The 21,675-nt window shown below is 50.3% G+C and overlaps 1 protein-coding gene across 1 annotated transcript; it reads left to right on the top strand.

Annotated features, from left to right (window-relative positions):
* Positions 1 to 327: 327 nt before the first annotated feature.
* Positions 328 to 4,932, top strand: LOC123070541 (65-kDa microtubule-associated protein 3). The gene is made up of 13 exons (XM_044493790.1): positions 328 to 574; positions 768 to 849; positions 949 to 1,155; positions 1,965 to 2,213; positions 2,311 to 2,520; positions 2,609 to 2,764; positions 2,867 to 3,026; positions 3,135 to 3,286; positions 3,396 to 3,483; positions 3,604 to 3,677; positions 3,762 to 3,836; positions 3,916 to 4,150; positions 4,235 to 4,932. The coding sequence occupies exons 2-13, from the start codon at positions 781 to 783 to the stop codon at positions 4,630 to 4,632; spliced, it is 2,073 nt and encodes a 690-aa protein (XP_044349725.1). The 5' UTR covers positions 328 to 574; positions 768 to 780; the 3' UTR covers positions 4,633 to 4,932.
* Positions 4,933 to 21,675: the final 16,743 nt, after the last annotated feature.

Raw genomic sequence — 21,675 nt, 5'->3', positions numbered from 1 at the left:
GTATTCCCAATGCATTGGTGCTAAAGTGGGGTGCTAAGTGCATTAAAATGCTTATCAACTAATGTCCCCAATGCATTGGTGCTTAGGTTTTGTAGCTAAGCCTCCTTTATTTAATTGTTTAATATTAAAACTCCTTCATGTATTGGTTGGTAGTCTTTTTGTCTAGGTTCACGTACTTAGCATTGGTTGTTATTGGGGTCACCATAATGCTCTCTCTCCTCTTTAATTGTTATGTCACATTATTTTTCTGCCTATGTGGCACCTTTAGCATCTGTACACCGTGGAGCACTAGGAAGGGCCTAAAGACCTCCGCTAACGTCTCTCTGCGGCTGTCCCCCTCCCTCCGTTGATTCCTTCCGATTTTTCCATTCCAATCCCCGCACTCCTCTCCACTCTTCTTGCCCCCTCCCTCTCCCCTGTTTCAAACCATTTCAAATCACTCTCCCTCCCCCACTCATCCTCCTCCGCTCTCTCGCTCACATCCCAGGACCCAGCCGCGCGACCCCGACCCCGACCCCTCCGGCGGCCACCACCGGGCGCTCCCACCGCCGGCTCGCCGACACCGCACCGAGAGGTAAGCCCCGAACCCCCCGGGCCGTTGGAGCCTCGCCCGCGGTTTCCTCGGGCCGGATCTGCTTGCTCGCTCTCGCTCGCTCCCCGTGAGCGAGGCGGAAACCCTAGGTCCACCGGCGATTCCGTCTCCCCGTCCCCTCACGCGGCCGGTTCCCTGCCACGGCGTCGGATTTGATCTTTGACCCGCCTTGCAGATTGCTCCTGGCGATGGGTAGCGCGGTGAGAGACCACCAGCAGCAGCTCCACCCGTGCGATTCGCTCCTCCTCGAGCTCAACGTACGTCGCCTTTTCCCGATCCGCGGTGTTTGCTGCGCTGTTTGTGCTTGTTCCCCCCTGCGGCTGCCTCCAGGGACTGAGAGATGTTTCCGGTTTCAGGTGATCTGGGATGAGGTCGGTGAGCCCGACACGGTGCGGGACAAGACGCTGCTGGAGCTTGAGCAGGAATGCCTCGATGTCTACAGGAGGAAGGTCGACCAGGCCAACCGCTGCAGGGCTCAGCTGCGGCAATCCATTGCCGAGGCCGAGGCTGAGCTCGCCGGCATCTGCTCGGCCATAGGCGAGCCACCGGTTCACGTCAGGCAGGTTTGTTCCTGGCTCCATCTCCACTAGTGTAGTATGCTGTCATATCGAATAGTGCTAATCATTCCTAGCAAGTGAAAAGAAAAGAAGGATAATAGTGCTAATCATGGATAAATTATGGAAGGGAATTCTAGCAGCAATCTGAAAAATGCACTTAGTTTTGTACCCTCTAATAGCTAAGATGAAATAAATCAAATATGCTTACTGCTGGAAGGGACAATGTGTCCAACACTCCGTCTGATAGAGGAAGCAATTGACAGTAACAGGCCATCACCAACTAATCTTTTCATTCCGTTCTTACTAATGTGTTAGTATATACCCGGAAATATGTAATACAACTTCATTTCCCCCTTCACTTTGAGTTGAGCTAATAAGCATACAGTTTCCTACATTTCAACCATTCTACAGCCATTGTAACTAGAATACTACTGTTTGGGTTATGTGATCACTATTGAATCCACTGTATATGCATGGCACTCATAGTTTGTTTTTGCCTGGCTGTGTGCATCTTAGTTGTGCAGAGGCCGGACATTGCTCATCATGCTTTGTATCCGCTTGATGCTATATTTTGAATCAATAAAAATGTCCTTTATCGGGAAAAATGCATGGTACTCATAATCTGTTGTATTTGAGACTTGATAAACTACTACACGAATATGTGATGGCGGTTCAATTTGTTGTATTTCGCAAAAATAAAAAAGGTTCAATTTGATGTACATACAACACGCTCTTGAACTGCTGTACAGAATAACTTCAACTTTCTGCTGGAATTCAGGCTGTAACTGATGTTTTCTTGTTCTGTTATTTTGTAGTCAAACCAGAAGTTGCATGGTTTAAGGGAGGAGTTGAATGCAATTATCCCATATTTAGAGGAGATGCGGACTAAAAAGGTTGAAAGATGGAACCAGTTCGTTCATGTCCTAGAGGAGATTAAGAAAATCTCATCCGAAATCAGGCCTTCAGACTTTGTGCCATTTAAAACTCCTGTGGATCAGTCTGATCTGTCGTTAAGAAAGTTTGAGGAGTTAACGAAGGAGCTAGAATCCCTTCAGAAAGAGAAGGTCATCATCACTCCTGCCAATCAAATTCTTTCATGTATATCAGTGCTCTTTTTGTTCAGTGCTCATATAAATCTCACTGTCTTTGTGTTTCTGACAGAGGGAAAGATTAAAGCAAGTGGTGGATCATTTGAACACATTACATTCCTTATGTGAGGTGCTTGGCATTGACTTTAAACAAACAGTGCATGAGGTGCACCCTAGCCTGGACGAAGCTGAAGGATCAAAGAACCTGAGCAACACTACAATCGAGAGACTAGCATCGTCTGTTGACAGACTTCGTGAAATAAAAATTCAGAGGATGCAAAAGGTCAGCATTTTCTGTACCATTTTACAATTTGAAATATGCGTTGCATGCCTGAACTCAATCCTTAACTCTGGTGACATGAACCTCTCAGCTTCAAGATTTTGCTTCGACAATGCTAGAACTATGGAATCTTATGGATACACCAATTGAAGAACAGCAGATGTTCCAGAATGTAACGTGCAATATTGCTGCCTCGGAGCATGAAATAACGGAACCCAACACCCTGTCGATTGACTTCCTCAGCTATGTGAGTCACTATTACTGCAGAGATTCCTCTCATGTTACAGCTGCTATTGCTATCTGTTCCTATTGAGACAGGAAATATTCATAGATTATGCTCATAATGTAGGTGGAAGCTGAGGTTTTAAGGCTTGAGCAATTGAAAGGAAGCAAAATGAAGGACCTTGTTTTGAAAAAGAAATCAGAACTGGAGGAGCACAGAAGACGCGCGCATCTAATTGGCGAGGAAGGATATTCAGATGAATTTAACATTGAGGCTATTGAGTCGGGTAAATTCATCTGCCGCCTTCTTGATATCTTGTGTTTAGTAAGGTGTGCTCCATGCCTGCAAATCATCAGGCAAACCACCTCATCCACGTTTGCCCTTTACTCTACAGGAGCTATTGATCCTGCATTGGTGCTGGAACAAATTGAGGCTCACATTGCAACAGTGAAAGATGAAGCTTTCAGTCGAAAGGATATTCTTGAGAAGGTCGAAAGATTTCTGAATGCATGTGAGGAGGAAGCCTGGCTGGAAGATTACAACAAAGTATGGATGATGGCCAATTTAATATTCAGTTGCGCTTCACATGTTTGTTTTTTGGATAATTGTTGTTTCCTTTTATTTGCTACTAATGATTTTTACCTGGAATATTTAGGATGACAATCGTTACAATGCTGGGAAGGGGGCACATCTGACGCTCAAGAGGGCTGAGAAAGCTCGCATTTTGGTTAACAAGATTCCGGGTATTCTTGCCGAATGAGATCTGTTATAACTCCTTGTCCAGTTATATATATTCAGATGATGTACGCCTTATTGTTTCTGTTATCACTTCATCTGATTTTCATTTTATTCACTTTGGGCAGGAATGGTAGATGTTTTGACCACAAAAATCATTGCTTGGGAGAATGAAAGAGGAAAAGAGTTCACGTATGATGGCGTATGTCTATTTACTGATACTTCATTTTTAAACGGTGTTTGTTTTTCCTTCTTCCTTGAGGTTTATTCATGAACTATTTTGCAGGTACGCCTTCTCTCAATGCTGGATGAATACATGATTGTTCGCCAGGAGAAAGAACAAGAGAAGAAGAGACAAAGGGTACTGTGCAGTTGCATTGCTATCTGAATTCATTATGGCATCTGTTTTGCATTTTAGTCAACAGTTTGAATAACTGCAGGATCAGAAGAAGCTCCACGATCAACTCAAAGCTGAGCAGGAAGCTCTCTATGGTTCAAAGCCAAGTCCATCCAAGCCTCAAAGCATAAAGAAGGCGCCTAGACACTCGATGGGTGGTGTAAACCGCAGGGTGTCCATGGGTGGAGCCACGATGCAAGCACCAAAAACAGACATATTGCATTCCAAGAATGTTCGTGCTGCCAAGAGAACTGAAGACATTGCCCATTTGTCCCCTGGTAAGCAGCCCCTATCAGGTTTCATGTACTGCAGGTCTCAATTTCTTCTCTTCGTAAACCTCTGATGCATGTGAACAATTTCAGCCAGCAGAGGCTTGGACATTGGCGATCTTCCCATCAAGAAGCTATCTTTCAATGCCACTGCCTTGCGTGAAACCGAGACACCTCGCAAGCCTTTTGCGCAGATCATGCCGCCGCCAAGCAGTGTCCCCTCCACTCCTGCGCGCTCTGTCACCAATGACACCGAGGACGAGAACCGGACCCCCAACCCCAAGACATTTGGAGCAGCACTGAACCTGAAGACCCCGATGACCGTGGCAGCTCCGATGCAGTTGGCAATGACGCCCGCTGTGGCTAGCAAGGTCACGGCCGCTCCTGTCTCCCTTGTCTACGAGAAACCGGAGCCAACATTGCCGGAGGCGATCGAGTATTCCTTCGAAGAAAGGCGGCTGGCCGTCTATTTGTCAAGAGAAGTTGTTTAGCTGCTGAGACATGTCAAGATCTCCACTCTTCTTTGCGTAGTGAAGTTGGAAACCTGACGGCTGTTACTGTGAGAGACTAGCTGCTGCCTATGTTGGTCGACGACAGTCGCCCAGTGCTGTTCTGATTGTTCCCCTGCCACATTTGATTGTTTCCATACTCAGCAAAGGAAGCTTGCACTTCAGCAGCTTCCGTTCGGTACTGCCATTGGTTAGCTAATTAAGATGTATAGGTTTCTTTGTCGGCACTGAATCATCTTGAATCTGTTTGATTAATATAGTTCGGCACTGTTTTTAATCCCATGTGATGGTAGGTTTCTTACTCGGCACTGAATCATCCTGAATCTGATCGGCACTGTTTTTAATCCCCGTGGTCAAGGATCAGAATCGTGGAAGTTATGGTGGTGGAGTTGTTTCTGGAAGTGCAAGCTACGGTAGTGGAGATGTGCTCATGTGTCATGGCCCAGCGCATAGTTCAGTCAGGATGGGTTGCCGTCTGTGTTTAATGGCATCATCGACGCAGAACAGATTTCCCACCACAAGAACGTCTACAGCTGGCTGCGTACAAAATGCTCCACAAATCTGGTGCTGCTAGCACATTTAACAACCACAGATTACTAGCTGTTTTTCCTCGACAGCAGCCGCGCACCAAAGTCGTAGCACTTACTTGAAACTGAGTGCGCAGGCCACGAACCAGGCCTGCGACCGAGGCCAACCATTCGCACTCCCGACTCTCTGCCAACCATCGCGCAGCGCGGTGGCTACGCGATGGCGATGGCGATGGCCATTGACAGACAGCGGCCCTCCAACTCAAGGCAACAGCAGTGCGGCACCGGCGGATGCCGAGTACAACAGAGACGCCGGGTACGGAGGGGCCAGCGTCGCGTGACGCGGACACGTCTCCGGCCCATAATTAGCCCCCGCAACCAACCACCGGAAGCCAGCGCCCCGCGGGCTTTGCCATTCCGGACACACGTACCGGCGCCGTGCACGCTCTCGCCCACGCCGAGGGCACCCGTCCCGGCCCCGCCAAGTCCACACGGCCCGGCACCGGCGCAACAACGCACACACACAGGCACAGGCGCAGCTGCATGTGCCAGGCCACGGGGTCATGCGCTAGCTCTCCGCAAGTTGCAGCAGCCGCCGGGATCGCGATCCCTTCCCGGCAGCTTCGCCCGTGACATCAATTCTCGCGCATCGATTCGCCTCTGCAAGTTGCAGCGGACAGTGCTATTCTGTAGGTGCGTAGGAGCACGCATGTTACTCCTACTAGCATATGATTTGGGTCATGTGATTTTTGATTCGGAGGAGGAGTCAAGCGAGTCACACCTGGCCACGGAGTCGGAGTCAAGCTGCTGCGCGATCGAGGCCCCCCCGGGTCGGTTTCTGTAGCCCTTGAACGACCTCGTAGTAGCTGGTTTCACACCCACTGTCACTGTCCGTGCCGTCTGTCAGCTCAAAGATTTTGTTTCTCTCTTCTTTCCGTTTGCGTGTTCCCTGTACTGACGGTCCGGAGGGTCGAGTTCGTGCTCCCTGCCCTACTGCGTTGGAGCAATGACTGACCTGCCGCGTACTGCTTACTTAAAGCTAGCTGACTGACTTGGGCGTAGAAGCCACTCTTGGTCTCGGGTCTTCATCCAGAGAGGAGGGGTGTGGAGAGTGCACCTGTAGATCGCCAGAAAGTTGGTTACAGCCTGTGTTCCTATGGTCCTTGATGAGAAAAGAAAAGAAATGAATTTCAAGAGAGTATTTTGTGTGCGAAACGGAATTCTTTCAAAGGAGTGAGATAGTACTCGTCGGTGGTGAGGTTCAGGTTTCACATCAATACCGCCAAACATGAAGAAGCATGCCACTTCGTCGGTGGTAACATAGGGGGGCAGGGGTGCCAGGAGATGCCGTACCTCTTGGCGGCCATTCTTGCATCGCACCACTTGCATCGCATGTTATTATGGTCGGTGAACCATTTGGGCGGTCAGTGTCGTTGCCTGCTTGCACTATAGATAGATGCAAGATCGACCCTGTAGAAGGACAAGATATGGGCTGTGCAATCTCGATGTATTGATCGGTGCACCAGACACGTATATATAAGTACAGAGGTGGGCCACAACCTCAACTATACAAGGAAACAGAAGGTGGGCCCTACACACACATATACACGTACACAATATACTCAACACCCCCCGCAGTCGAAGCGGCGCCAATGACGCAGAGACTGGAACGGAACTCCTCAAAGGTAGAAGTCGGCAGTCCCTTCGTCATCACACCGACGAACTACTGAGCGGTCGGCACATGGAGAACCCGCATGCGTCCAAGAGCCACCTGCTCGCGCACAAAGTGAATGTCCAGTTCAATGTGTTTAGTCCGGCGATGATGAACGGGGTTGGCGGAGAGGTACACCGCAGAGACGTTGTCACAGTAGACAACCGTAGCCTGGGAGACATCGTGATGTAGCTCCTGAAGTAACTGTCGTAGCCAGGTGCACTCAGCGACAGCGTTGGCCACAGCTCGGTACTCAGCCTCCGCGCTAGAGCGCGAAACCGTGGGTTGTCGCTTGAACGACCACGAGACGAGGGAAGGACCGAGGTAGACGCAGTAGCCAGAGGTGGACCGACGAGTATCGGGGCAGCCGGCCCAGTCTGCATCGGAGTAAACCACCATCTCCAGAGAAGTGGACGCCGTAAGTGTCAACCCGAGGGACATCGTGCCGCGGATGTAGCGAAGGATCCGCTTCACGAGAGTCCAATGAGAGTCACGAGGGGCATGCATGTGGAGACACACCTGCTGTACAACATACTGAAGATCCGGTCTGGTGAGAGTCAAGTACTGTAGAGCACCGACAATAGACCGGTAGAAAGGAACATCCGACGCAGGCGACCCCTCAAGAGCAGAGACCTTGGCCTTCGTGTCCACAGGAGTAGCAACAGGATGGCAGTTGAGCATGCCAGCACGCTCAAGAAGCTCATGTGCATACTTCTGCTGATGAAGAAAGAAACCGTCCGGACGCCGAACGACCTCAATGCCAAGGAAATAATGTAGAGCACCCAGGTCCTTGATAGCAAACTCGTCACGCAGCCGGAGAGTAATCTGCTGAAGAACGGCTGCGGAGGAGGCTGTCAGGATGATGTCGTCGACGTAAAGCAGCAAATATGCAGTCGTGTCACCGTGGCGATAGACAAACAGTGAGGCGTCCGAGCGAGTGACGCTGAAGCCCAGTGTCTGAAGAAACCCGGCGATCCACTGGTACCAGGCTCGGGGTGCCTGCTTGAGCCCATAAAGAGAGCGAGACAGCAGGCACACATGGCCGGGAAGTGAGGCATCGACGAAGCCGGTGGGTTGCTCACAAAACACCTGCTCCTCAAGATGGCAGTGGAGAAAGGCGTTGGAGACATCCATCTGGTGGACAGGCCAGCCGCGGGAGACGGCGAGCTGGAGGACGATGCGGATCATGCCCGGTTTGACAACCGGGGCAAACGTCTCCGTGAAGTCAACTCTAGCACGCTGGCGGAAACTGCGGACCACCCAGCGAGCTTTGTAGCGCTCAAGAGTACCGTCTGAGCGGGTCTTATGGCGAAAGACCCACTTGCCAGTGATGACGTTGGCGCGAGGAGGCCGGGAAACCAGGGTCCAGGTGCGGTTCCGTTGAAGAGCATCGAACTCTTCCTGCATCGCCGCAAGCCAGTGAGGATCACGGAGGGCGGCGCGAGCGGATGCAGGAATGGGCGACGGCTCCACGACGGAGGCGGCGAGGACGTACTCGTCACGCGAGTACCGGAGACTCGGACGATGAATGCCAGCGCGAGCGCGGGTGACGGGGCCGGACGGAGCCATCGGAGCCACCGGTGAGGCGGCCGGCGTCGCCGCCGGCGAGGCGGCCGGCGTCGCGGCTAGCGAGGCGGCCGGCGTCGGGGCCGGCGAGACGGCCGGCGTCGAGGCCGCGGAGTAGGCGGCCGAGCCGGCAGCGCCCGACCCCGCGGCGCCCGAGTCGGGGGCGGCGGGTGAAGACGGGGCGCCGGCCGCGCCATTGGAGCCGGCCGAGGAGGCCGAGTGGGTGGGCGCCGGCAGGAGGGAGCGGGGACCGCCAAAGCCCGGAGGCGGTCCACGAGCCAGACGGGATCGTCTACCTGACGAGGTCGTCGATGAGCCGCCGGTGGCCGGCGGCGACGAGACGACAAGGGGTACCTGCTGCTGAAACGGAAACACCATCTCATCAAAGTAAACGTGTCGGGAGGTGAAAACACGATGGGAGACGGGATCGTAGCAGCGGTAGCCCTTAGTGTTAGGTGGGTAGCCGAGAAAGATGCAGGTGACGGAGCGAGGTGCGAGCTTATGAGGCGCAGTGGCGGCGATGCTAGGATAGCACAGGTAGCCGAAGATGCGAAGCCCTTCATAAGAGGGAGGTGCACCGAAGAGAAGATGGTGAGGTGTAAAGTTCCCGCGAGTACGACATGGACGGATGTTGATGAGGAGAGAAGCGGTGGCTAGAGCGTCGGGCCAAAAGCGCGGAGGCACATTGGCATGAAAGAGAAGAGTCCGAACACAGTCATTAAGAGTGCGAAGGATGCGCTCAGCACGACCGTTCTGCTGCGAGGTGTACGGGCAAGTGAGACGAAAAATCGTGCCATGTGTGGTGATAAGATTACGAACAACGGTGTTGTCAAACTCCTTCCCGTTGTCTGTCTGCAACGCAAGAATGGGTCGACCAAACTGCGTGAGAACGTAAGAATAGAAAGCGGCAAGGGTGGATATTGTGACGCCCGGGTAATTAAGCTACAGTGACCCTCTGCTAATGACGCCACGTCACCTCGTTTATAGTTGCTAATCTCGAGTTAGTTCGAAACCAATTCAAATTCAAATTAAGAAAAATAAGCAAACAATAAAAGCTTTCAAATATTAAAACTAAAATGTTCGGAGTGAACCAAATATTGCATAGATAATTATGGGGAAAAATCACACACGCATAAAATGTTTAAATAATATGAGATGGGTAAAACAACAGCAAAACAATTATTTTAAATGTTTTTAAATACTAAACAAATGTTAATCTAGTTTATATAATCACCAAACTTTTTAGAGTAGGTGGCCTATGTTGTTATGCTAATTTAGGAGTAGGGGTTATATTTTTGTAAAGCTGTTTCGCTAACTAAAATAAATAAAATAGAAAAGGGAAAAATAATAAAAACAGAAGAAAACAAAAGAAGTTAAAAGCCCCCCCCCTCACTGGGCCTCGGCCCAGCTGGCCATCCAACTGGGCCAACCCACCTAGCCCAGCCGGCCCACCCCCGGCTATAACCCCCCCCCCCACTACCAGAAACCCTAACCCCATTCCCCACTCTCCCCACGATTCCTCCCCCCCCCCCACGAAAATATCCCCCTCTCCCCCGACTAGATCGGGATGGAGGGAGGAGGACCTCGCCGCCGCCCGGAGCCACCCCTCCGTCGCTGCCGTCCTCCTCATCTCCGCCTCGGCCCCGCCGCCTCACCCCTGCGCCCGATGCAAGCCGGCGTCGGCGCCGCCCCTCCCGGACTCCTCGCCCCTCCTCTCCCTCACGCGGCGCCCAGGTGAAGCCGCGGCCTCGCCTCGTCGTCGACCCGACGCCATTTGCCGTCGCTGCCACCTCGCCCCCGTCGTCGATCTACCTCGTCGGACCGCCCCGAGCCCACTGCCCTAGTCCCTACTCCCCCACCGTGAGCTCCCCCCTCTCCCTCGCGCTCACCTCGGCCGTCCCGACGCCCGCGCACGACCACCGCGCTCCGGCTGCGCACTGGGCTCGCCCGACCCGCGCCTGTTGCCCCCGACCACGTCGCCGTGCGTCCCCGCCACCGCAGCTTGCCGTCCCGGCCGCCTGGCCGGCGCCGTGGCCTCCGGCCCCGCCTTGCGCCACTAACTCCCCTGCTCCGGCCGTCTCGGCCATGGCCTCGCCCCTCTCCTGGCGTCGCCACTGGCCGTTGGCCGCGCGCGCCCCACGTCCTGCACCGGCCGCTCGTGCCGCCCCTACCAAGCGGCGCTGGCCCCCAGCGCTCCCGCCCGCGCACCCCCCCTGCGGCCACCTCCGGCGCCGGTGCCCCGGTGTTTCCCCTCGCCCGTGCCGGTTCGGGCGAGCGCCCCCGACCGCGCCTGTTAAGCCCGCTCCAGTGGCCTATGTGCCACTGGCAACTGGGGCCCCTTGGTGTATGACAAGTGGGGCCCAGCCCCAGAAACGTTAAAAGAAATATTAATAAAAATAATTAAATAATTAAATAATAATTAAATTAATTAATTAATTAAGGAATTAATTAAGTTAATTAATCATAATTGGATTAACCTAATTAATTAATTAGTTTAATTAAACAGTAATTAGATTAGTTAAACATTAATTAGACTAAACAGTCAATGACAAACGGGACCCACACGTCAGTTGACCAGTCAACGCCTCTATTGACTGCTGACGTCATGCTGACGTCATGCTGACGTCAGCGTGCACTGTTCTGGATAATGTTGGATTAAAATATTTAAAATAAATGCTAAAAATGATTTTAATCTTTTAAAATTAATATAAAATAAACCGTAGCTCAGATGAAAAAACTTTGTACATGAAAGTTGCTCAGAACGACGAGACGATTCCGGTTACGCAGCCCGTTCGTCCGCCACACCTCCCTAGCATAGCAAACATGCAACTTTTCCCCTCCGGCTCCTCTGCCCGAAAACACGAAACACCTGGGATAATTTCCCGGATGTTTCCCCCCTTCACCGGTACCACCTCGTACCGCGTTAGGGCACACCTAGCACCACGCTTTGTCATGTCATGCATCGTCTTGCATTTGTTTGCATTATATTTATTGTTTCTTCCCCCTCTTCTCTCGCTAGACACCGAGACCGACACCGCTGCTACCCAGTACGACTACGGAGTTGACGACCCCTCTCTCTTGCCAGAGCAACCAGGCAAGCCCCCCCCCTTGATCACCAGATATCGCCTACTCTTCTCTATACTGCTTGCATTAGAGTAGTGTAGCATGTTACTGCTTTCCGTTAATCCTATTCTGATGCATAGCCTGTCATTGTTGCTACAGTCATTGATACCTTACCCGCAATCCTAAATGCTTAGTATAGGATGCTAGTTTATCATCATTGGCCCTACATTCTTGTCAGTCTGCCTTGCTATACTATCGGGCCGTGATCACTTGGGAGGTGATCACGGGTATATACTATACATACATACATACTATACAGATGGTGACTAAAGTCGGGTCAGCTCATTGAGTACCCGCAAGTGATTCTGACGAGGGGGCTGAAAGGACAGGTGGCTCCATCCCGGTAGAGGTGGGCCTGGGTTCCCGACGGCCCTCGACTGTTACTTTGTGGCGGAGCGACAGGGCAGGTTGAGACCGCCTAGGAGAGAGGTGGGCCTGGCCCTGTTCGGCGTTCGCGGACACTTAACACGCTTAACGAGATCTTGGTATTTGATCTGAGTCTGGCTACGAGCCTATACGCACTAACCATCTACGTGGGAGTAGTTATGGGTATCCCGACGTCGTGGTATCAGCCGAAGCACTTCAGACGTCAGCGACGGAGCGGCGCGCGCCGAATTGGACTGGAACGCCACTAGGCTAGGTCTGCTTTCGGCCGCCCACGCAACGTGCAGGTGTGCTCAGGGCGATGGGCCCAGACCCCTGCGCGCTTAGGTTTAGACCGGCGTGCTGGCCTCTCTGTTTTGCCTAGGTGGGGCTGCGACGTGTTGATCTTCCGAGGCCGGGCATGACCCAGGAAAGTGTGTCCGGCCAAATGGGATCGAGCGTGTTGGGCTATGTGGTGCACCCCTGCAGGGAAGTTAATCTATTCGAATAGCTGTGATCTTCGGTAACAGGACGACTTGGAGTTGTACCTTGACCTTATGACAACTAGAACCGGATACTTAATAAAACACACCCTTCCAAGTTCCACAGACAACCCGGTGATCACTTTTCTACAGGGCGACGAGGAGAGGATCGCCGGGTAGGATTATGCTATGCGATGCTATTGGAGATGCTACTTGGAGGACTTCAATCTGCTCTCTTCTACATGCTGCAAGACGAAGGCTGCCAGAAGCGTAGTCTTCGACAGGAGTAGCTATCCCCCTCTTATTCTGGCATTCTGCAGTTCAGTCCACCGATATGGCCTCCTTACACATATACCCATGCATATGTAGTGTAGTTCCTTGCTTGCGAGTACTTTGGATGAGTACTCACGGTTGCTTTCTTCCCCCTTTTTCCCCTTTCCTTTCTTTCTGGTTGTCGCAACCAGATGCTGGAGTCCAGGAGCCAGACGCCACCGTTGACGACGACCCCTACTACACCGGAGGTGCCTACTACTACGTGCTGCCCGCTGACGACGACCTGGAGTAGTTAGGAGGATCCCAGGCAGGAGGCCTGTGCCTCTTTTGATCTGTATCCCAGTTTGTGCTAGCCTTCTTAAGGCAAACTTGTTTAACTTATGTCTGTACTCAGATATTGTTGCTTCCGCTGACTCGTCTATGATCGAGCACTTGTATTCGAGCCCTCGAGGCCCCTGGCTTGTATTATGATGCTTGTATGACTTATTTTATTTGTAGAGTTGTGTTGTGATATCTTCCCGTGAGTCCCTGATCTTGATCGTACACATTTGCGTGCATGATTAGTGTACGATTGAATCGGGGGCGTCACAAGTTGGTATCAGAGCCGACTGCCTGTAGGAATCCCCCTTCCAACTCCTTGGCCGAAGTCGAGTCTAGACATTACAAAACTTTTACTAACTTGGCTGTGTGCCTTACGGGCCCACGTCGCCATTGGGTGGTAGTAGGATCTTTTACTCCTCGACCTATACTCTGGGACTCTGATCTCTCTTCTATTCGGGTTAAATGAAGTTTACTAAATCTAACAATAGGATCTCGTTATCACTTCCACCCGGAGAGCCCCTTGTTACTGATGATCGTCTGCTGCACCAGAAGACCCTGAAGATACTCTCCGCTGTTAACCCGAGAACTTGTGTTCATCGCGTTTGCAATTCCCCTTCCACCGCAAACCCTTATGGATAACTACTTGCAGTTGTTATTCTTACATTCATCCCCAGTTGGTCTTGTTATTACAAGATAACCTGAAAACTCGTCGTTGTTTCGATAATACTTTGAGCTTACTGCCTTGCTGTTCTTTGTCACCTGAATACCCCTACGGTTAATTATTGCAATTATCGAGTATCCGCTCATCCCCAGTTGTTCATGAGTTTCACAAAAGTCTTCGAAATATTATTCGATCTTCTGAAAATCCTTTGGAGCCTTTGGCTCTTGAAATTCTTGCTTGCTCGCATTATGGTTAATCCCATAAGTCTCGTAGTCATATTGACATTCCTTGTCATTACCATTTTGAGTCTGTTGACTCAATATGTTTGCGAATACACGCAATCATCATTGATCCTTATAAATTACTTTTCCGGCTGAGCTGCCATTCTTTTACTGGAATTGGTTCTCAACCAATCCAATTGTCTTCGATTGTACCCTACGGCTATTCAACTTATCCACCCCTAATCAGAGCATTGCTTCTGATCCCTTGATTTGAAAAACATAATTCCTTTGCATTTGACAATTGAGTTAGTCAGTTGTTTCTATAATCTGCTTCCTCTAGTTGAGTACCGATGCTCACGTCAGATCCCTTGTGGACCACCAGCTCCTTTGTTGGATTTTATCTGACAACGCCCTTCATATTCAATAAACTTGTGAGCCTTTTTCTCGGATACATAATGCCTTTGGTAAATTGTATCGTCTGCTTTCTCAACCATGCTCTGCCTTCGAGCTTGAGTTAATTACTTCAAAAAATTCTGGTATAGGATTCTAAGATGCCCCGATGGGTTGAACCTATGCCTTCCTTAATATGTGTGAACTCGAAAGTTTTCACGAGTCGTACTCTTCTGGTATTTTGCCAGATAAAATTTCAAAACTACAACTTCATTGAGCGCGAGAAGTGAATGAAAGGTTGTGCATTGGAGAAGTGGGAGTCGACCTTGAACTTTGCGTTCATGCCCATGGACACGATGTACATCTCTCATCGAAGCTTCTTTTAAAATCAATTATTCCCTTGGTATAAGTTCATCTTATATCTGAGATCTGGCCTTTTTGCAATCGTGGTTCTGACCATGTTCTCCTTTAAATATCATGTCCTGTGCAAGTTTAAGCACTTGTCTTCTATAGAGCAATACCCCAGTTCAACTTCTAGTTTGATCTGTCGTCGAGTATTACCACCTGGTATCTCGAGATTATCTTGGAACTGCATAATTTCTTATGAGTTCTTCATCAAGTACTACATACTCACCGATTACAATTTTTCATGGGCTCGGAGTTATTGAACACTCAAAGACACCGATAACTGAACCGAGTCCGCCCTACGGTTCAACAACTCTTCAGTAAGCTTCTATAAGTATGAGTTTGTACCTGATCACGCCATTCCTAGCCTGTTTGGCTATATCATTGTCGTGACGATTCTAACGGTGCTACCTGGTCCTTATTCTCGGAGCACCAATTTTCGACGATGAACTAACCTTACGTCGATTTTCCTCGTCATACCCTTTCACCTTAAACAACAAGCTTGAGTTCGAGTTTGTGTTGTAACTGTGGTTCCAATAACCTCTTGCTTCATCATTCCTTTGACTTGATGTCGTCGCTGATTGACTACATCTGCATGAAATCTCTCGACAATTGTGTCGTGATCATCATCAACCTTAGGAGCTCTTCCAGGAATTCAATTGAATTCATGATGGGTAATACCATCCTTGCCCCTCGATGATTCCTGTTCTCATCGACCACTTTATTGCCTTTCGTTCAACACAACTTGTTCGTGTTTTGTGTAAACCTTGAGATCACTGCTACCCAGCAGTTGATCTTCCTTACCTCGGAAGTATTACCATCTCTTTTTGTCAAGAATGTGGTGAGAATTTCACCACCTCTTAATAATTCTTGATATCATAATACTACTTGCCATCTTCGTTCATTCCTTGGTCCCCGTATTGTTTTCAACCGGAATACCGACAATGGAGCTATGACGTGTGAATTCAAAACTTCTAGCAACCCTATTGCTTTGAAGTGAATGGGCGATAGTTCATTCTAAGTCCTTCGCTAATTGAATCACCATTCTGACATTGGTCGTGCAACCCAACCCATATTTCGGGCGCACCTTTCAACCAATGTTTAATTGTGTATGTTTTCCTCGAGCATACTTCCTTATATCATTTGATCTGACAAATGTTATCTCCTTGTTCACTTAATGGTGGAAATCCATCTTTTGGGAATCTCGGTGAATTGCCGCTGAGTTCACCAGACACCTCCTTGTCCTCTCCTTGGGTTAATGATGAACTCTTGTTAACGGAAGTCACTTCATAGTTCATTTCCCGAGAATCTTACAGTGTCATCCCGTCAATTGGTGTTGCACCTTTCTTCTCAGGCATCCTGAGCCTGAGGTATCCTGACACCAATCATACCTGAATCTCCGTCAGATATGATGGTTAGGACAACTTTCCAAGAGTTATGATATTGATCCTTTGATGACCCGGTAACATGATGTCATTCCTTTTCAGCAAGGCTATCCATTCACCCATGAGGAAATTGTAAGACTTATTCTACAAGTTATTCCTGATGGATCCTTCGTGTTTCCAGAGTCTGATCTTCACATGAAGACCATGTCAATGCTATCTCGAAGCATGTCTATGGTACTCCAATTTTCAACAAGAACATTTGAAACCCAATGTTAAATGTTTCCTGCCCAATTATCCAAACTCCGTTGAATGGGTAATGTCATGAAAATTTCTCTTCCCTTTCCTAAAGGGTTTTCTACGCTATATCCCGTCATGAATATCATGCGTTGCTTGCCCTTGGGAAGGATATACCCCTGATATACGTGTTTAAGCACATTTTCCTTCCCGTTGTTTTGTTCAAACTTACTTGTAAACTACTTAACCGAGCAGTGGTAATCCCCTGCTTAGGTAAACACCGCGGTGTACCTTCCTGTCTGGTGTAACCCTGTTTCTACTGTTGATGACTTCCGGTAACCGCCGATGGACGAGAACTTTACCTATTGGTCCGCCTCGTTCAACGAGCAGGAAAATGGTTCTCTTCGTCCCTCGCCCTTGGTACCGACATTGTTGACAACAAAACCCACAGGCTATCCTCTGACATACCTTGTTATCTTGATCGTGCAAATATTATCGCCTTCCCGCTTTTAACCCACATGGTGGGCCCATAACCCACAGTTCCACAGGATCGAAACCTGACTCTCCTGTACACCCCCTGTTCCCAAAGTTATTCCTCACGCGTGGCCTCGTGTGTAATTCACGAGCCACCTTCTGATGAGATCATCAATTTGGTATTAGACGCAATACTTATTCCCATTGCTTTGAACCCCTTTCACACTTCGCTTCAGGCAACGAACGATTGCCTATGCGCTTGAAACTTCTATTTTGCACCTTCTTGCTTTGCTCTCGATATTGTCTTAAATTTCAATTCGAGAGTTACTTTTCCGCCACCTTCCTCGTTGTTGTCTACCAGATAATCTACCCTGCAGAGATCCATTCTTCGGTATACCCCCTTAATCTTTCGTTAGTACGATGAAATTTCCGAAGAAAGGATGATGACTTCATCATGATGACCTGAAGCAGAGAAAGGAAGACATCAATATAATGGGTCGACCTCTTCGAGAAGAGCAACCAAGACTGAGAAGATTCGTTAGAATTTCGTAACCAAATCCCTTCCCCCTTACTCCCGCTCCTAAATCTCGGGACGAGATTTCTTGTAGTGGAGGAGAATTGTGACGCCCGGGTAATTAAGCTACAGTGACCCTCTGCTAATGACGCCACGTCACCTCGTTTATAGTTGCTAATCTCGAGTTAGTTCGAAACCAATTCAAATTCAAATTAAGAAAAATAGGCAAACAATAAAAGCTTTCAAATATTAAAACTAAAATGTTCGGAGTGAACCAAATATTGCATAGATAATTATGGGGGAAAAACCACACATGCATAAAATGTTTAAATAATATGAGATGGGTAAAACAGCAGCAAAACAATTATTTTAAATGTTTTTAAATACTAAACAAATGTTAATCTAGTTTATATAATCACCAAACTTTTTAGAGTAGGTGGCCTATGTTGTTATGCTAATTTAGGAGTAGGGGTTATATTTTTTGTAAAGCTGTTTCGCTAACTAAAATAAATAAAATAGAAAAGGGAAAAATAATAAAAACAGAAGAAAACAAAAGAAGTTAAAAGCCCCCCCCCCTCACTGGGCCTCGGCCCAGCTGGCCATCCAACTGGGCCAACCCACCTAGCCCAGCCGGCCCACCCCCGGCTATAACCCCCCCCACTACCAGAAACCCTAACCCCATTCCCCACTCTCCCCACGATTCCTCCCCCCCCCCACGAAAATATCCCCCTCTCCCCCGACTAGATCGGGATGGAGGGAGGAGGACCTCGCCGCCGCCCGGAGCCACCCCTCCGTCGCTGCCGTCCTCCTCATCTCCGCCTCGGCCCCGCCGCCTCACCCCTGTGCCCGATGCAAGCCGGCGTCGGCGCCGCCCCTCCCGGACTCCTCGCCCCTCCTCTCCCTCACGCGGCGCCCAGGTGAAGCCGCGGCCTCGCCTCGTCGTCGACCCGACGCCATTTGCCGTCGCTGCCACCTCGCCCCCGTCGTCGATCTACCTCGTCGGACCGCCCCGAGCCCACTGCCCTAGTCCCTACTCCCCCACCGTGAGCTCCCCCCCTCTCCCTCGCGCTCACCTCGGCCGTCCCGACGCCCGCGCACGACCACCGCGCTCCGGCTGCGCACTGGGCTCGCCCGACCCGCGCCTGTTGCCCCCGACCACCTCGCCGTGCGTCCCCGCCACCGCAGCTTGCCGTCCCGGCCGCCTGGCCGGCGCCGTGGCCTCCGGCCCCGCCTTGCGCCACTAACTCCCCTGCTCCGGCCGTCTCGGCCATGGCCTCGCCCCTCTCCTGGCGTCGCCACTGGCCGTTGGCCGCGCGCGCCCCACGTCCTGCACCGGCCGCTCGTGCCGCCCCTACCAAGCGGCGCTGGCCCCCAGCGCTCCCGCCCGCGCACCCCCCCTGCGGCCACCTCCGGCGCCGGTGCCCCGGTGTTTCCCCTCGCCCGTGCCGGTTCGGGCGAGCGCCCCCGACCGCGCCTGTTAAGCCCGCTCCAGTGGCCTATGTGCCACTGGCAACTGGGGCCCCTTGGAGTATGACAAGTGGGGCCCAGCCCCAGAAACGTTAAAAGAAATATTAATAAAAATAATTAAATAATTAAATAATAATTAAATTAATTAATTAATTAAGGAATTAATTAAGTTAATTAATCATAATTAGATTAACCTAATTAACTAATTAGTTTAATTAAACAGTAATTAGATTAGTTAAACATTAATTAGACTAAACAGTCAATGACAAACGGGACCCACACGTCAGTTGACCAGTCAACGCCTCTGTTGACTGCTGACGTCATGCTGACGTCAGCGTGCACTGTTCTGGATAATGTTGGATTAAAATATTTAAAATAAATGCTAAAAATGATTTTAATCTTTTAAAATTAATATAAAATAAACCGTAGCTCAGATGAAAAAACTTTGTACATGAAAGTTGCTCAGAACGACGAGACGATTCCGGTTACGCAGCCCGTTCGTCCGCCACACCTCCCTAGCATAGCAAACATGCAACTTTTCCCCTCCGGCTCCTCTGCCCGAAAACACGAAACACCTGGGATAATTTCCCGGATGTTTCCCCCCTTCACCGGTACCACCTCGTACCGCGTTAGGGCACACCTAGCACCACGCTTTGTCATGTCATGCATCGTCTTGCATTTTTTGCATTATATTTATTGTTTCTTCCCCCTCTTCTCTCGCTAGACACCGAGACGGACACCGCTGCTACCCAGTATGACTACGGAGTTGACGACCCCTCTCTCTTGCCAGAGCAACCAGGCAAGCCCCCCCCCTTGATCACCAGATATCGCCTACTCTTCTCTATACTGCTTGCATTAGAGTAGTGTAGCATGTTACTGCTTTCCGTTAATCCTATTCTGATGCATAGCCTGTCATTGTTGCTACAGTCATTGATACCTTACCCGCAATCCTAAATGCTTAGTATAGGATGCTAGTTTATCATCATTGGCCCTACATTCTTGTCAGTCTGCCTTGCTATACTATCGGGCCGTGATCACTTGGGAGGTGATCACGGGTATATACTATACATACATACATACTATACAGATGGTGACTAAAGTCGGGTCAGCTCATTGAGTACCCGCAAGTGATTCTGACGAGGGGGCTGAAAGGACAGGTGGCTCCATCCCGGTAGAGGTGGGCCTGGGTTCCCGACGGCCCTCGACTGTTACTTTGTGGCGGAGCGACAGGGCAGGTTGAGACCGCCTAGGAGAGAGGTGGGCCTGGCCCTGTTCGGCGTTCGCGGACACTTAACACGCTTAACGAGATCTTGGTATTTGATCTGAGTCTGGCTACGAGCCTATACGCACTAACCATCTACGTGGGAGTAGTTATGGGTATCCCGACGTCGTGGTATCAGCCGAAGCACTTCAGACGTCAGCGACGGAGCGGCGCGCGCCGAATTGGACTGGAACGCCACTAGGCTAGGTCTGCTTTCGGCCGCCCACGCAACGTGCAGGTGTGCTCAGGGCGATGGGCCCAGACCCCTGCGCGCTTAGGTTTAGACCGGCGTGCTGGCCTCTCTGTTTTGCCTAGGTGGGGCTGCGACGTGTTGATCTTCCGAGGCCGGGCATGACCCAGGAAAGTGTGTCCGGCCAAATGGGATCGAGCGTGTTGGGCTATGTGGTGCACCCCTGCAGGGAAGTTAATCTATTCGAATAGCCATGATCTTCGGTAATAGGACGACTTGGAGTTGTACCTTGACCTTATGACAACTAGAACCGGATACTTAATAAAACACACCCTTCCAAGTTCCACAGACAACCCGGTGATCACTTTTCTACAGGGCGACGAGGAGAGGATCGCCGGGTAGGATTATGCTATGCGATGCTATTGGAGATGCTACTTGGAGGACTTCAATCTGCTCTCTTCTACATGCTGCAAGATGGAGGCTGCCAGAAGCGTAGTCTTCGACAGGAGTAGCTATCCCCCTCTTATTCTGGCATTCTGCAGTTCAGTCCACCGATATGGCCTCCTTACACATATACCCATGCATATGTAGTGTAGTTCCTTGCTTGCGAGTACTTTGGATGAGTACTCACGGTTGCTTTCTTCCCCCTTTTCCCCTTTCCTTTCGTTCTGGTTGTCGCAGCCAGATGCTGGAGTCCAGGAGCCAGACGCCACCATCGACGACGACCCCTACTACACCGGAGGTGCCTACTACTACGTGCTGCCCGCTGACGACGACCTGGAGTAGTTTAGGAGGATCCCAGGCAGGAGGCCTGCGCCTCTTTCGATCTGTATCCCAGTTTGTGCTAGCCTTCTTAAGGCAAACTTGTTTAACTTATGTCTGTACTCAGATATTGTTGCTTCCGCTGACTCGTCTATGATCGAGCATTTGTATTCGAGCCCTCGAGGCCCCTGGCTTGTATTATGATGCTTCTATGACTTATTTTATTTGTAGAGTTGTGTTGTGATATCTTCCCGTGGGTCCCTGATCTTGATCGTACACATTTGCGTGGATGATTAGTGTACGATTAAATCGGGGGCGTCACAGATATAACATCCGACTTGCGGCGCAACGGGAAGGTCCACACATAATGCGAAAAATCATCAATAATGACAAGGTAATAAAGAAAGCCCGTATTACTTGCAACAGGAGATATCCAAACATCACTATGAATTAACTCAAACGGGTACGATGCAACAAAGGAAGAAGGCCTAAACGGAAGACGAGCATGTTTGCCGAGGCGACATGCATGCCACGAGTGATCCTCGTTCTTATTACACGTGAAAGAAAAACTCCGAAGTATGTGGCGAAGTGTGGCAGGATTAGGATGGCCCAAGCGAGCGTGCCAGAGATCCACTCCGGTGGCGAGAGCAATAGGGGCGGCGGAAGTGGTGGAGGTGGCGGAGTGAACCGGGTAG

The sequence above is a fragment of the Triticum aestivum genome, chromosome 3B, assembly GCF_018294505.1.
Source record: "Triticum aestivum cultivar Chinese Spring chromosome 3B, IWGSC CS RefSeq v2.1, whole genome shotgun sequence".
In the NCBI taxonomy this organism is placed as follows: domain Eukaryota; kingdom Viridiplantae; phylum Streptophyta; class Magnoliopsida; order Poales; family Poaceae; genus Triticum; species Triticum aestivum.
Note: the sequence above shows the minus strand (reverse complement) of the source record. Positions and strands in the feature narration are given on the sequence as shown.